Raw genomic sequence first — 16444 nt, forward strand, 5'->3', positions numbered from 1 at the left:
TTTTTGCCACGGAACTGCAGAACATCACAGTGCCAATCGTGATTGACGGCGGGCACGACTAATAGAAAATGAGAGGCGGGACAAGATGTTTCCCGACCAATGGGTGCGAATGAGAGACGGGGCAGCCTGCCCAATGTGCAACACCCGGCCCCAAATCTTGTGACGTAGTCACCCCAGCAACGGGGCTCGTCTTTTTGCTCCTGCACTGGAGACTGGATTGATTGACGGCAGCTGGGTTACCAATAGGAAATTGGTTGGGCAGGCCGGGAGGACTGGGCGGGAGAAGCTGGTCCTCCAACCAATGGGAGTGAATGAGGGGCGGGGCTGGAGGACCGAGCGGCAGTAGCGGGTCCTCCAACCAACGGGGTGATTGATGTGAGGCTGGAAAAGCACAGCAGGTCATACAACATCAAGAGGAGCCGGAAACTCAACGTTTCGGGCCGAAAGCCTTCGTCAGGACTGGGGAGCCCAGCAACGAATATGGGGACAAACAGGAGGCTGGAAGAACACAGCGGGCCAGGCAGCATTTAGAGGAAAGGAGCAGTCAACGTTCAGGAAGTTCTGAAGAAGGCTAATACCCGAAACATTGACTGCTCCTTTCTTCCAAATGCCGCCTGGCCTGCTGTGATTTCCAGCCTCCTCTTTGTCTATCTTGGATTCCAGCATCTTCAATTTTATTGCCTCTCGATAAATAGAGGGAGGGTGTGGGGCTGGGCTAAGGGTAGGAAAGATGGTGATAGGTGGATGCAGGTAGGGGATTATTGTGATTGGTCCATGGGAAGGGTGGAGCGGATAGGTGAGTAGGAAGATGGACAGGTCAGGGAAGTGAGGAGGAGTGGAGGGCTGGACATGGGATAAGGATGGGGGTGGAGGGACTCTGAAGCTGACGACGTGAAACATCAGTTTTCCTGCTCCTCTGATGCTGCCTGGCCTGCTGTGTTCCTCTAGCTCCACACTGTGTTATCTCTTAATCCCCAAAAATCCTTTACAAATCCCAAAACATTCTGTATAGTACTCATACTTCAGTAGTCTGATATTAATATTTATAAATCACACACCCTACATCTCGGATTATATGATTTTATTTTCCTTGTTTCAGGTGGTATTGATTGAGGTAATCTGGAGCTCTGTATGACTGCACTGTTGGCCTAGCCATGCTTTTCTTTCCGGTCAGAATAGAGGGTTTCCATTGTTCACAACTGAAGTGGACGATTCCTGCCATCTGTGGTTAAAATGGATATTTCCTGCCTTTTACGGTTTCTCTGAATTATATCAAGCCTGCAGCTTTTATATACCTCTGTTTCTTTCATAATTTGCCCTGGATGGTTCCTCGTTGCAATTTAAATAATTGCTTTCGCTCTTTACAGGTGTTTAAGTCATAGATCTCCAACATTTTCTGTGGCTCAACAGAATCGTTAAGCCTCCTCCATTAGATCTTGTCTGTTTAGGTTTCCAAAATACCACTTTTACCACTTGGCCTTGGCATCTAGAATTTCAATGTTACTCAAAGCCTCCGCTTTAAGGCTGGATACTGACTTATTAGTGCTGCTACAGTGTGTCACCACCTGATACAGTCTGTTACTGTGCCTTGGACTGACTAATGCTCCAGCTACCTCAACTTCCTTGTCCTCTCCTGTGCTATGTTTCTCTCACTTGTTCTGAAATTGTTTCACCATTGACTGTAGACTCACTGGGAAAGACAATGAGAGAAAGGCTTAAAGGGAGGAAATTCTTAAGTTGTTTCCAGGAGAGCTTTTTAAGTCAGCATGTATAAAGTGCTCCATGAAATGGGGCAGTTCTCAACCTGTAGGGAACGAAGCTGGTAAGTGGGAGTGGGGGAGTATTTTAGTGATAATTCAGTGAGATTTAAAGTAATTGTGGATAAGGACAAAGTTGGACAAATAAAAGTTCTGAACTGAGAAAAGGGTGATTCTAATACAATAAGACAGGATCTCGCCAAAGTGGATTGGGAGCAATAACATTCAGGACAATCCATTCCAGAGCAGCTGGAGAGAGAGAGTGCATGCTCAACATATTCTCGTAAAGATGAAGGGTGGAATCAACAAGTCCAGAGAATCCTGGATGGATGTCTAAGTTTGGATAGGCAAAAAAAGTGAAGCTTAAGGCAGAGATTGAGAACTCAGAACAGTGGGTGCCTGAGAGGAGTATAGAATTCAGGGAGGGAGACTGTGATATACTTGAACAAAGTAACATTGAGATGGTGGAGCGTTTAGCAACTTTAGCAGGAATGAAAGTCGATAAATCCCCAGTTCCAGATGGTGTGGATCCTTGGCTGATGTGGGAGGCCCTGAAATTAATTTTGGCAACAGGAGGGGTGCCAGAGAACCGAAGGACAGTTAGTGTGGTGTCATTGTTCAAGAAGGGTGGTAGGGATAACCCATGAAATTATAATTGAATAAAAGCAGAATACTGCAGGTGATGGAAATCTGAAACAAAACAGAAAATGCTGGAGAGAGAAACAGCTAATGTTTCATGTCTAGCATAACTTCTTCAGAAACTACTGGAAAAGGTTTTGAGGGACAGAATTAATCTCTGCCTGGAGAAGCAAGGATTAATCAAGGATAGTCAGCATGACTTTGTTGGGGAGATCATGTCTGACAAATTTGATTTAATTTTTCAAGGATGTGACCGGGAGTACAGATGACGGTGGTGCAGTTATGCATTTGCATGGACTTCAGTAAGACTTTTGACAAGGTTTAGCATGGCAGGCTGGTTTAGAAGCCAAGAACCTATGGGATCCTGGGTAATTTGGCAGATTGGGTCCAAAATTGGCTTAATGGCAATGGTTGAGTGGTGTTTCTGTGACTAGAAGCCTGTGTCCAGTGATAGCCCACAGTGTTTTGTGCAGGGTCCCTTGCTGTTTGTTATGTACATTAGTGATCTGGAAATGGATATAGGAAGCATGATCAGTAAGTTCGGAGATGACATGAAAATTGGTAAAGAGCAAGAGATAAGCCTTAGGCTGTAAGGGCTGAAGAATGGCAAATCTGAAAAAATGTGAACTGGTACATTTTAGGAGGACCAACAAGGCAAGTAAGTACATATTGAATGCTAGTACCCTAGGAATTATAGAGAATCAGAGGATATTGATGTACATGTTCATAGATCCTTGAAGGCAGCAGGACAGGATACGTAAGATGACTAAGAAGGCATATGGGAAATACTGTGTGCAGTTCAAGTGACCACACTAAAGGAAACATTGTTGACCGCACTAGAGAGGGTGAGAAATGATTCACCAAGAGGTTGCCTAGGCTGGAGCGATTCAGTTATGAAAACAGACTAGAATCGGTGAGGTTGTTTTCCTTAGAGCAAAGAAGGCTGAGGGAGGAACCTGATTGAACAGTACAAAGTTCTGGGGGTCCTAGACCAGGGAGAACCTTCCCCTTACTCGAGAGGTCAATAACCAGAAGCACAGTCAGAGGGTAGCGGGAATTCACTGTCTAAAAGGGTGGTAGAGGCAGAAACCTCACAACATTAAAGTAGTATTTAAATGAGAATTTGATTCACTATAACATACAAGATTATGGGTTAAGTGCTGGAAAGCAGGATTAGAATAGATAGATGCTGACAACCAACGTGGACACGATGAGCTAAAGGGCCTCTTTCAACACTGTAAAAACTCATATCTCTCTCTGTACTGTTTTTAGTACTTTCAATGTTGCGTTTTTGCTGTTGGGTTCGTTACACATCAAGCTTTGCTTTTTGCTTCATCTCTGCCAAGTAGGTCTCAAACTAATTTGTATTGAGAGTTCTGACTTTACCAAAATACGTCATTAGGGATCAAATGCAGCAACATCCACACTTCATCAATATTAGTGCTGATTGATGTATCCGTAAAATAATTTAATGACAGTTGCAACTGTGAAAAGTGTACAAGTCAATAAAAAATTCAACAAGAATTAATTATAACCTTGTAAATGTAGTTGCTAAATCAGTTGAGCTTTTCAGACATTGAACTAAAGATTTTGCACTAAAGATCAATTTAGAATTGAAGTAGAAAGCTTGTAATTTTAACCTAAATGGGTTCCTGCTGAGGGTTCTTTAGTTAATGGAAAAATTCACAGACGGTGCTTTTGAAAAGGGAGAGTGCAGCCCTGAAAACCAATGACACATCCATAATATTAAACTGAATCCATTATAGGAATTGATTGTAGCAGCAGATTTGAACAAGCATTGTTAATCAAGAGAGGGTTGGCAGAGATGTTTAGGGAGAGAATTTCAGAGCTTCACACCAAGCCACAGCTCCCAAAAGTGGAGAATTTAAAAATCAGGGAGTTTGAAAACCAGAATGAAAGGATATTGCTGAGGGATGTGTGACTGGAGATTACAGAGATAGGGAGGGATTTGAAAGCAAAGATGTAAATTTTATAATTGAGGCATTGCTTGACCAGGAGCCAATGGAGGCCAGTGAACACAAAGGTGATGGGTGAACAGGACTTGCTGTGAGAAAGCACATGGACACCAGACTTTATTGAGTGATTTCACGTTTCCAATGCAGGTGGGATGAACGCAAGAGGCTGGTCAGAAATGCATTGGAATCATCAAGTCTGAAACTAAAATGGACATGAATGACGGTTTTAACAGCAGATGAGCTGGGGTGGGGTCAGGTGGAGATGGGTGATGTTATTGGAAATTGGTATTTCTGTTATTAGTAATGGCATGGGTATGTGGTCAGAAGCTCATCTTGGGATCAAAGAGGACACCAAGACTGGTTCACCCTCAATCAGTAGATAAGAAATGGAAAGGATAGAGGATAGATCCTCGGGGTACACCACATACAAGGAGTTTGGACAGGAAAGGGAGGGTGGAGATAGGGCGGGAATTTGGAATGATGAAGGTTATATTAGGATGGGTGAAGCTGGTGGAATAAAAGGTAAGAGGGACAATACCAGAAGGTGGAAACATTGTGGTACGGACCGGGGGGGGAGAATGGCCAAACCCCTCTGATAGTTCAATCAAAACACAAGCCCCAATCTGTTATGACAGCAGTAGGAGCTCCCCCCTAATAATTACCCTGAAACACCCAGAGAAGCTCACCTTTCCCCTCATAATCTGTTAAAACTGTGGTTAAAAGAAAATCCCTGAACTCCACTTTACAAGTAACAAATAACAATTTGTTTATTTAACCCTAACAATGGAAAAACTTAACAGAATTACTAACAAACCGAACAATCCCCCCTTAGACTACTAACTACTCCCTAACTGAACTAAATTCTACAGGAATGCTGTTTAAATAAACACAAGTCCCACTTATATAAACCTAATTAATAAGACAACAATAAATTAAAACTTAATCTCTCCTAGTTCACACAGACTATCTTCTGGAACACTTTGCTTTCTCTCGTCTTTCTTCTGCCGATCTCAAGTCATAACTGTCTTTCTGCCACTGATTCTGCTGTCAGGGATGTTTTGCTCTGTAATTACTTCTGTGAGGACTTAGCTACAAACGCCGTGGCACCATTTTAATTAGATGGTGCTTTCTCTGAGAGCAAAAAAGGCGTTGTCTCTTGGTAGTTGGCTCTCTCCAGACTTCCAAAAAAAAACCTGTCTTATATATCCCCATGACACATCAAATCCTTTAATACAATTGATTTCAGGTTGTCAACACCTACAGTTTTAAATTTGACAGGTTTTTAGCATCTAAGAACTTAGTTTAAATTGATCGGCTAAATTTGAAAAGACTTGTTGTCTTGGTAAAAGTGCTGCTTGGCTGTTCGATACAAAATGTTTCCATTTGGGCGCTCTGTGTGTGCACCTGCTTACAAACTTCCAAGCACAGACAAAGCACAATCTCTTAAAGGGACCACGCACTTTTCTTCGCCACTATCATTTTTTTTTAACCAACAATTCTAACTTCCTGCCTTCCAATTCATGAAAACTCTACCCAACTTTGTAACAATTGACAATGGTGAACAGGGGGAGTTGGATGGTCCACAATTTCATGAGAGTAGGGTCATATGGGCAAGATCAGCTCTGAGAGCACATGACGGGAGATAGCAGAGAAACTAAAGAAAGATGCAAGTTCAAGGCTCAGGCAAGTGGAACGTTTGAGGCAATTTGGCCCAATCGTGAGTGGAAGGGGAGGCAGCTGATCAGATTATCTCAATCTTAGTGACCAAGAATCTCCATGAGACCTGCACACTTGTTGGAGGTGACAACGGAAGAGGCAAGGATCGGCTCTTCAAACTTGTGTTAAAATATTACGAAGACTCAACACTTTGTGTTTAATACTAAGGCGATTTATTTGACTTTTATTTGGAACATTAACACGTATAACTGGAGTTCAATAAAATCAACAGGAACAGAACCACAATGAATATGGTTCGGTTCTGGATGTGATTAAACAGCAAAATCCAGTCCCTGTAGTTACTTGTGAATTCCCTGGTGTCTCAGTAGGTGCGATAATTGAGGGAATCCCTTCCCACACTTGGAGCAGGAGAAGGGCTTTTCCCCACTGTGAACCCGCTGGTGTACAGTGAGGTGTGATGATCGCTTGAACTTCATCCCACAGCGAGGGCAGCTGAATGGTCTCTCGTTCGTGTGAGCACGTTGATGGGACTTCAGTTCCCCTGAACTTTTATAGCACTTCCCGCACTCTGGGCATTTAAAAGGTCTCTCCCCAGTGTGAACTCGCTGGTGTATCAACAAGTTGGACGAATCACTGAACCCCTTGCCACACACGGAGCAGGTGAATGGCCTCTCCCCGGTGTGAACTTGCCAATGGACTGTAAGTTGAGACGAGTGCTTGAACCCAGTCCCACAGTGAGAGCACTTGAATGGCCTCTCGTCCGTGTGAACATGCTTATGGGACATCAGCTCCCCGGAACTTTTAAAGCACTTCACACAGTCCGGACATTTAAAAGGTCTCTCTCCGGTGTGAACCCTCTGGTGTATCTGCAGGTTGGATGAATCACTGAATCCTTTTCCACACTCAGAGCAGGTAAATGGTCTCTCTCCGGTGTGAATTTGCTGGTGCACGGTGAGTTGAGATGATCGCCTGAATGCAATCCCACAGTGACAGCATCTGAACGGTCTCTCATCAGTATGAATATGTTGATGGGAGATCAGTTCCCTGGAACTTTTAAAGTACTTGCTACAGTCTGGGCATTTAAACGGCCTCTCGTCAGTGTGAACTCGCCGGTGTCTCAGTAGGTTGGAAAGCTGAGTGAATCTCTTCCCACAGTCAGAGCAAGTAAATGGTCTCTCCCCAGTATGTGCGCGCTGGTGCGTCAGCAGGTGAGCTAGCTGAGTAAAACCCCTGCCACACTCAGAGCAGCTGAATGGCCTCTCCCCTGTGTGAATTCGCTGGTGTACAGTGAGGTAGGATGATCGCTTGAACCCAGTCCCACAATAAGGGCACTTGAACGGTCTCTCATCAGTATGAGTACATTGATGGCGCATCGATTCCCGAGAACTTTTATAGCACATCCCACAGTCTGGACATTTAAAAGGTCTTTCACCTGTATGAGTTCGCTGGTGTCTCAGTAGATTGGAAAGCTGAGTGAATCCCTTCCCACAGTTGGAGCAGGTAAACGGTCTCTCCCCAGTGTGCGTGCACTGGTGTGCGAGTAAGTTAGATGACTGAGTGAATCCCTTTCCACAATCAGAGCAGGTGAACGGCCTCTCCCCAGTGTGGGCTCGCTGGTGTGCAATGAAGTGGGATGATCGCCTGAACCCAGTCCTACAGTGAAAGCACTTGAATAGTCTCTCCTCAGAGTGAATGTGCTGATGCAATATCAGTTCCTCAGAACTTTTAAAGCACTTGTCACATTCTGGACATTTAAAAGGTCTCTCTTCAGTGTGAGCTCTCTCATGTGTCAGCAGTGTGAATGGCTCAGTAAATCCCATCCCACACTTGGAACAAGTGAATTGCCTCTCCCCACTGTGACTGCACTGATGCCTTTCCAGCTTTGGAGCAGATTTGAATCCCTTCCCACAGTCCCCACATTTCCATGGTTTCTGCCCATCGTCACTACATTTATGTTCTAACAGGTCAGATGGTTGGCTGAAGTCTTGGCCACAAACAGAACACATGGGCGATTTCTTGCCACTGTTGACAGTGCTTTCTCCTTCCATGTTCAAAAGTTCACAATATTGAGTTTACGGCAAATTGGGCCTCTCCATCAGAAATTGACAATGGTTTGGTTTGTTTCCTGACTACAAATTCTCCCCTTCGAATAATCTTGACTTAAAAAAGAAAGAAAAGAGAGTGAGAGAGAACCCACAAAAAGCACAAAGGCAAGGAGTGAGATGCAACAGAATGGATATGATCATTTGTGGATCTTGACACTCAGAAGGGTTAAAGTCAAAGCTTCCAGGTTGTCAAAAAAAATCCACCCAGTTCAGTAATGTTCATTGAGAAAGGGAAGCTGCCACCTGCTCCGGGCCTCCTCAAGATTTTTGGCTGTATGGAAAGAGACAAAGAGAGAGAAAGGAAGGGAAACTTCGATAAAGTGTCCCAAATCCTCAACCCCCACCAACTAGAAGGACCGGACTAGCCAATGGATGTGAACACTAACACCTTCAAATCACACATCCTCTTGACAACTGGATGAGCAGAATGTCCTCCATTCAAACACCAAGAAGGTTAATCGCCTGAACAACAAGATGAGACATTGCAAGATTATGATGAGTTTGTATGCAGGTCCAACAAGTAATTATGGCAGCTAAAAAATGTTACTGTTTATTACAGAGCAAATTGACTTTTTTTTTAAAAAGCTTCATTATTACAGAGCACTTAGGAGACCACTACACTGTGTACAGCATTAGACTTCTTATTTAAGGATAAAAATCCTTTGGAGCAGATTCAGAAAACATTTATGAGAACAATTCTCTTGAACAGGTGGGTTTTCTTGTGAGGAAAAGTTGGATAGTCTTAGCTTATATCCAGTGGAATTTAGAAGATGAGAGAAAGCTTTATTGAAATCTACAAGATCCTAAAGTGGCTTAACTAGATGGATGTGCAGAGGGTGTTTCCTTGTGTGGCCTCTAAAAGTAGAGGTCAATATTTTTAGAACGGGCCATCGTCTCACGTAGTGATGTGGAGATTTTTTTTTTCTCACCGAGGGTTCATGAGCCTTTTCACACGGGCCATATCAGTCCCAGAGGAGGAGCCTGAGAAGATAGTAGCCGCGCGTGCGCCCCGCCGCCCATTGCCCCGCAGAAAGATGGCATTCCCTCTTGATCCCTCACCACCTCGGCCCTTCGCCCCCTATAAAGATGACGGCCGTTTAAAAACCAGGCCTAATCCCAAGGAAAAGCCACACGGTGGTCAAGTCGTTTCAATCCTTGGACCGCAAGTGTTTCATTTACAGTTTGAGCCCCACAAACGATGTCAGTGACCTGCGTCCCAACCGCCGAATCCGTTGGTTGACACTCACCCGCTGTCTCCGATCCTCCACTACACTTCCCCATAGTCTTGACACCAACCGCCTGACCCTTCCCAGACTGGTACTGCGCATACTCCTACGTGGGGGATGTTGCGCATGCACCACAAACTGCCCGACACTACGCCTGCGCAACAATGATACAGCTTATTCTGCCTCCCTCTGATTGCTGGGTAATATCATCGCCATTGAAAGATTTTATTTTTTTTAAATTATGATATAACGTTTTGTCGCCCGATTACAACTTGAGAGACAAATATAAAATCATTAAATCAAGCGATACAACACTTAACAGGAGTAAAAAAGGTAATGTCGGCTGTGAGGTCCTTGGAGATTAAATAAGCTATGTGAACAAACAACTTTCTTTTCAACATAGATAACATTCGATGAAGCTTCTAACCAGTAATAATGTGCTAGTTGTGTGTGTCAATCCTTTGATTATTTTTTTTCTGGGACGTGGTGGTGTATTGCTCATGTCACTGGATGAATAATCTAGAGACACTGGCTAATGTTCTGGGGACACAGGCTCAAATTTCACAAACACCTGAAGAAGGAGCGAGGCTCCAAAAGCTTGTGTTTTCAAATAAACCCTGTTGGACTATAACCTGGTGTCATGTGATTTTTTTGATCTTGTCCACCCCAGTCCAACACCAACACTTCCACATCATTGAAATTTGATTTCAATAAAAATCTAAATTTTAAAAGAGGCTACTCTTTTAAAGTACCTCTTTTTTTATTGTCTTCTCCATTGACGACACCCTTGTGTAGGTTCAGACAGAACAGCAAGTTGTCAGAAAGGGGAGGTTGAACCCCTTTGATAATTAAAATCGAAGCACTAGCCCCCAATCTGTTATGGCAGGAGTTGAGGTCCCCTTCTAATAATTAAACCCAAAACACCCAGACAAGCTCGCCTCACCTTGCCTAATCTGTTAAACTGTTATGGAGAAGGGGAGGTTAAATGAAAGAAAATTCCTGGTAGTCACTTTATAAGTAACAAGCAAACAATTTATTTATTTAACCATAATAGTGAACAAATTAACAAAACTACTAACAAACTGAACAATACCACCACCACCACCCACCCTCCCCCACCCGCCCACCAACTATTCCTTAACTGAACAAAATTTTACTGGTTTGCTATTCTAATAAACACAAGTTCAACTTATATAACCCCAAGTAGTAAGAAGAAAAAAAAAATTAAATCTTAGTATCTCAAAGTCTACATGCCTTTCTTCTGCTGATCCAGCTGTCAGGGATGTTTTCTCTGGGAAGACTCTTAGCTAGAAGTGCTTGGCCAGAAGTGCATAAGATGGTGCTTTCTTAGAGCTGAGCGATTTCTTGTGAGAGCTAGGTCCTTATTTCTGAGATGGTGGTTCATTTTCACACCCAGTTGGCTCTCTGCTGATTTTCCAGAACCCCTCTCCTTACATACTTTGGATGACATATCAATTTTCTTGCAGCAGCATTGGTCCGAGATTATCAAAACCATCAGATGTAAATTCAATTGGCTTTCAATCGCTAAGTGTTTGGTCTAAATTAATTGGCTGATTCTATCTTTTTGCCAAAACATCAAAACAAGCCGAAGTTTTCCAATCACACAGCCAATGGATACATGTTTCAATCTTTAGAAATGTCTGTAATCTGCAGCTATTTACAGACCCATTTTCTGTACAAATCTCTAGGCTTAGAAAAGCACACTATCTCTTAAACAGAACATGCACATTTTTTAAGAACAAATTCTAGCTTCCTGCCTTCCAATTCACGATTACTTTACATAACTTAGTAACAAAGTTCCCTTTCCTGAAGGATTGAGTGAACCAGTTGTGTTTTTATAATAATCCAACAGTGAATATATTCCCATATTCTCTGTCACCGGTTTCTCTTTCTACTTTAAATCAATTTCACAGCAAATTAGAAGAGTTTGCAGTAAGTACCTCAAACTAAACACCACTTCAGGATCTGACAGTCACCCACTTTATCATAACCTGAATATCATTGGATTTTGAACATGGAAGGGAAAAGCACCGTTTGGAGTAGGAAGAAACCATACACGTGTCCTGTGCGGCAGAGGCTTCACTAGTTCATCTGGCCTGTCAAAACATAAATACAGTCACAACAGGGAGAAACTGTGTAAGTGTGTAGTTTGTGGGAAGGGATTCATTTCCCCATCGAAGGTCGAAACTCACTGGCGCTGTCACACAAGGGAGAGGCCGTTCAGCTGCTCCCGGTGTGGGAAGGGTTTCACTCAGGTATCCAACCTACTGACACACCAGCGAGTTCACACTGGTGACAGGCCATTCACCTGTCCGGAGGGTGGGAAGGGATACAGTCAATTATCGCATCTTCTGATACATCAGCGTGTTCACACCAGGGGGAGGCCATTCACCTGCTCTGAGCATGTGAAGGGATTCACTGCTTCATCCAATCTTTTAAATACACAGACTGTGGGAAGTGCTACACAAGTTCTGGGGACCTGATGGTTTATCAATGTGTTCATTCTAATGACAGCCCATTCAGATGCTCAACACTGCGACCTGGGTTCAAGCATTCATCTCAACTCAATGTACACCAGCGAGTTTGCACCAGGGAGAGGCTGTTCACTTGCACAAACCGTGGGAAGGGAATTCCCTCAGTTATCCCATCTGCTAAAGCAGCAATGAGTTCACACTGGAGAGAAGCTGTTTATTTGCTGAGTATGAAAAGGGATTCACTCATTCATCCAACCTCCTGAGACACCAAAGGGTTGACGAATAGCTGCTATGATTGGGTTTTATTGTTAATTTTGAAACCCTAGAAGGGTTTATAAATGTTCAGGAGGAGATATTGGATAGATTGCCTTTCTTAAAGTTAATAAATGCACTGGGTATCGATGAGATGCACCCAAGGATACTGAGGGAAGTGGGAGGGGTATTTGTGGAAGCTGAAGCCACATTTTTCAGGCTTCCTTACACTCAGCAGTGGTGCCAGAGTACAGGAGACTGCAAATGGACCCTTGAACGAGAAATGATGTAAAGGGGCGTTTAACAGCTACAGGTCAGTTCCACTTTAGTGGGTGGGAAACTTCTAGAAGTAATATACGGGACAAAATAGATGATCACATACAGAATTTTTGCTTAATTAAGGAGAGCTAGTTCATGGAAATTTGCATTAACTATCTTGCTGGAGTTTTGTGAAGAGGTAGCAGAGAGTTGCTAAGGATGATGCAGTTGGTGTCGTGCATGTAGACTTCCAAGAGTGATTTGCCATACAACAGACCTGTAAACAAAGTTAGAGATCGTGGAATAAGGGCCAGTAACAACATGGATACAGAAATGGCCAAGTGCCAGGAAACTGACATTAATGGTTAATGCATGTTTTAAGGGCTAAAGGAAGCATTGTAGTAGTTCCCCAGGGTATTGTTGGGACACTTGCTTTTCCTGACATATATATTCACAAATAGATTAAAACTAATGTCAGTACATATATTTAGTGACTTCTTTTGAAACACCCAACTAAGACGGCTGCTGCAATCATGTTACTGCACTTGGCAGCAACTATCCAAAAGCTTCTTCTTAAGTCAAAGTTGGCGGAGCAATCGACAGTTCATGTACTTCCTGATGGGACTACTGTGTTGTAAACTACTGCGAAGATTATCTCCAAAGAAAAGAATTACAAGTTACCATATTGTCAGTACTGATGACCTTACTCGCAAGACTAGAAAATTGGGCCAACACTTTCAAAGTCAGTGGGATGAGAAGAGGGGAAAGCTGGATAAATCAGGAAATCCCACATGGAAAGGGGAGTACAAGCAAAAGTGTCAATAGTCCAACTCCAGTCTGGTTGGAGAACAGCCCCTTGCCATAGAGTCATACAGCACGGAAACAGACCCTTTAGGCTAACCAGTCCATGCCAATTATGTTCCCAAACTAAACTAGTCCCATCTGCCTGCACTTGGCTCACATCCCTCCAAACCGTTCCTATTCATGAATTTATCCAAATGTCTTTTAAATGTTGTAACGATACCTGCATCCATCACTTTATTTGGCAGTTCATTCCACGAACGAACTATCCTCTGTGCAAAAAAATGTTGTCCCTCATGTCCTTTTGAATTTTTTCTCCACTCACCTTAAAAATATGCCCCCTAGTTTTGAACTCCCCCAACGAAGGGAAAAGACTCTTGCCATTCACCCTATCTATGCCCTTCATGGTTTTATAAACCTCTAGAAGGTCACCCCGCAACCTTCTATGCTCCAGTGAAAAACGTCCCAGTCTTTCCAATCTATTTCTATATCTCAAACCCTCCATTCCCAGTAAGGCAACATCCTCGCAAATCTTTTCTGAATCCTCTCCAGTTTAATAATATACTTCCTATAATAGGGAGACCAGAACTGCACACAGTATTCCAGAAGACTCGCCAACGTCTGTACAACCTCAACAGAACATCCCAACTCCTGTATTCAAAGGTCTCAGCAATGAAGGCAAGCATGCGAAACACATTCTCAACCACTCTGTCTACATGTGACTCAAGTTTCAAAAGATTATGTACGGGAACTCCTAGGTCTCTCTGTTCTACAACACTACCATTAATTATATAAGTCCTGTCCTTGTTTGTATTACCAAAATGCAATACCTCACCCTGGAGACCTATGTGTTCCCACTGTAAAAAATAATGAGGGCACTTCTGGCTGTAGTGTGTGATATTAAAAGGGAAACTGGAAGGCATGGTGAGAGTCCATAGGATCAGTCCAAAAAGAGATACCCCCATCAGGAAGTACAGCAGATCCCACAGGGCTATGGGCCTCATTCGGGAAAATGGGACAAGTTTAGGTAATAGTGTATTTTTGGTGATACACACTCAATGGGCCGAAGGGCCTCCTTTGCGCTGTATGATTCTATGTTTTACAGGGATTATAGAAGCAGAGCTGAAAGGGTGACAAGCATGTTAGACAAAGGAAAGCTAGTGAGCATGATCTATTTGGATTTCCAGAAGGCCTTTGACAAGGTGCTGTGTAAGAGTTTGCCGAATACGATGAGAGCCTATGGTGTCAGGAGCAAGGTACTGACATGGATAGAGAATTGGCTGGCTGGCAGAACGCAGAGACTGGTGATGAAGGCGTCTTTTTTGGGACCACAACTACTCACGTCATACATTAATGATGTGGATGAAGGAACTGAGGGCTACATTTGCAAATGACACAAAGATAGGTGGAGGGACAGGTGGTGTTGTGGAGGTGGGCAGCTGCAGAAGGACTTGGAAGGCTAGTAGAGTGGCCAAAGAAGTAGCAAACTGAAAGTGTGAGGTTTTGCAATTTGGTAGAAAGAATAGAGGCATTGACTATCTTTGAAATGGGGAAAGGCTTCAGAAATTTGAAGCACAAGGGACTTAGGAGTTCTAGTTCAGGATTATCTTAAGGTTAACATGCAGGGTCAGTTTGCACTTAGAAAGGCAAATGCAATGTTAGCATTCATTTCAAGAGGACTAGAATACAAGAGCAGAGACATACTGCTGAGGCTGTATAAGGCTGTTGTCAGACCGCATGGAATATTTTGACTATTTTTGGGCCAATTATCAAAGGAAGGATGTGCTGACCTCGGTGGGTGCAAAGGAGATTTATAAGAATGGTCCCAGGGACGAAGAGCTTGTCATATGAGGAGTGGTTGAGGACTCTGGGTCTGTATTTAGAAGGATGAGGGGGTATCTCATTGAAAGTGACAGAATACTGAGAGGCCTGAACAGAAAGGACATGGATAAGATACTTCCACTAGTAAGAGAGACATGGATCTGAGGGCACAACCTCAGAATGAAGTGTGGCGAGGAGGAATGTCTTCAGCTGGAGGGTGGTTAATCTGTGGAACTCATTGCCACAAAAGGCTGTGGAGGCCAACTCATTGAGTGTCGCTAAGCCAAAGATAGATAGGTTCTTGTTTGGAAAGGGATCAGGGGTTATGAGGAGAAGGAAGGAGAACAGAGTTGAGAAACATATCAGCCGTGATCGAATGGTGGAGCAGACTCAGTGGGCTAAGTGGCCTAATTCTGCCCCTGTACTTTATGGATGAATGCAAATAGAATTATTGCCAGGAGTTGGTGTCTGAAAAGAGACGGCTGTGGAAATGGGAAATGTCCAGAGTGGATTAACAGAAAAGCTGAGCATTTGGAAAATCCATGTGTTTGACCTGGAACTCTTTAGAAGAAAGCAAGAAAAAAGCTCCAGAAACAAAATGTAGCTGTGAAAACTGAACCATGAATTTTAAAATGGGTACAGTTTGACACTTCACTGAGGTTTAGGTATCTGTAACATTGTTGTGGAAGATAAAACGTTGATTGTATAATTCTGACATTTGCAGTCCTAGTACAGTGCAATACAGTTAGTCTTTTATTTGTTTTTTTTTCCTTTTGTGTTTAATAAACTTTGTCAACAAAATGAGATCCAATCTCTTCTGTATATCCTCAGAAACTGAACTTCATGGTAGACAAATAGCCAAAATTAAAATTCTGGCCTGTCAAGACAGGTTTCACTCTGAGATCAGACTTGTCCAGTATTACCTAAATCACAAAAAAAAGTACTATACCCTATTTCCAAAGTTTTCCATTTATTGTTTACTACGTTTGAGAATTTTTAATAAAGTTAGGTGTTAGCCTCTGAGAATCAAGTTGAAAGTTAATAACTATTTTGATTCTGATCTAATAATGCTAAAGCATGAAACTAGTGAAAAAGCAAGCCCTTGGGAATGAATGCAAGCTGGAACTAGTGCCAACACATAAAATGTATGTGTCATTATATAAAACCAATTTTTTTTTGTCAAACTGATGTGCACACCATTGATGAATTGCAATTTCTAGCCCAAAATGTTTATATTTCTTCTAGTGCATCCTGTGTGCTTTCAACATAGATACAGACAGGCTGTTCAGCCTCTTCATCTCAGGACAATATCACAAACATTTCAAATCCTTGGACCATAATAACCAGTTACTTTCAGTTTGGAAATTTAAACCTGCCATTTCACTTTCAGCAGGAGCAGATCCCACTTTGGCCCCAGTCTGATTTGACAGCGTGTTT

General features: G+C 42.9%; 1 protein-coding gene across 4 annotated transcripts; it reads right to left on the reverse strand.

The window, feature by feature from the left end:
• Nucleotides 1–6238: 6238 nt before the first annotated feature.
• LOC125487534 (gastrula zinc finger protein XlCGF57.1-like) lies at nt 6239–9471 on the reverse strand. Of its 4 annotated transcripts, none has more exons than XM_048619208.1 (2): nt 9402–9471; nt 6239–8208 (listed from the first exon to the last, which is right to left on the reverse strand). In XM_048619208.1, the coding sequence occupies exon 2, from the start codon at nt 8095–8097 to the stop codon at nt 6388–6390; it is 1710 nt and encodes a 569-aa protein (XP_048475165.1). In that variant the 5' UTR covers nt 8098–8208; nt 9402–9471; the 3' UTR covers nt 6239–6387. The 4 variants fall into 4 exon arrangements, with proteins under 4 accessions (XP_048475165.1, XP_048475168.1, XP_048475169.1 ...); XM_048619211.1 differs by having other exon boundaries at nt 6239–8425; nt 9402–9470; XM_048619212.1 differs by having other exon boundaries at nt 6239–8203; nt 9402–9469.
• Between the last annotated feature and the right edge of the window lie 6973 nt (nt 9472–16444).

This window comes from Rhincodon typus, chromosome 42 (genome assembly GCF_021869965.1).
Source record: "Rhincodon typus isolate 14 chromosome 42, sRhiTyp1.1, whole genome shotgun sequence".
Taxonomy (NCBI): Eukaryota; Metazoa; Chordata; class Chondrichthyes; order Orectolobiformes; family Rhincodontidae; genus Rhincodon; species Rhincodon typus.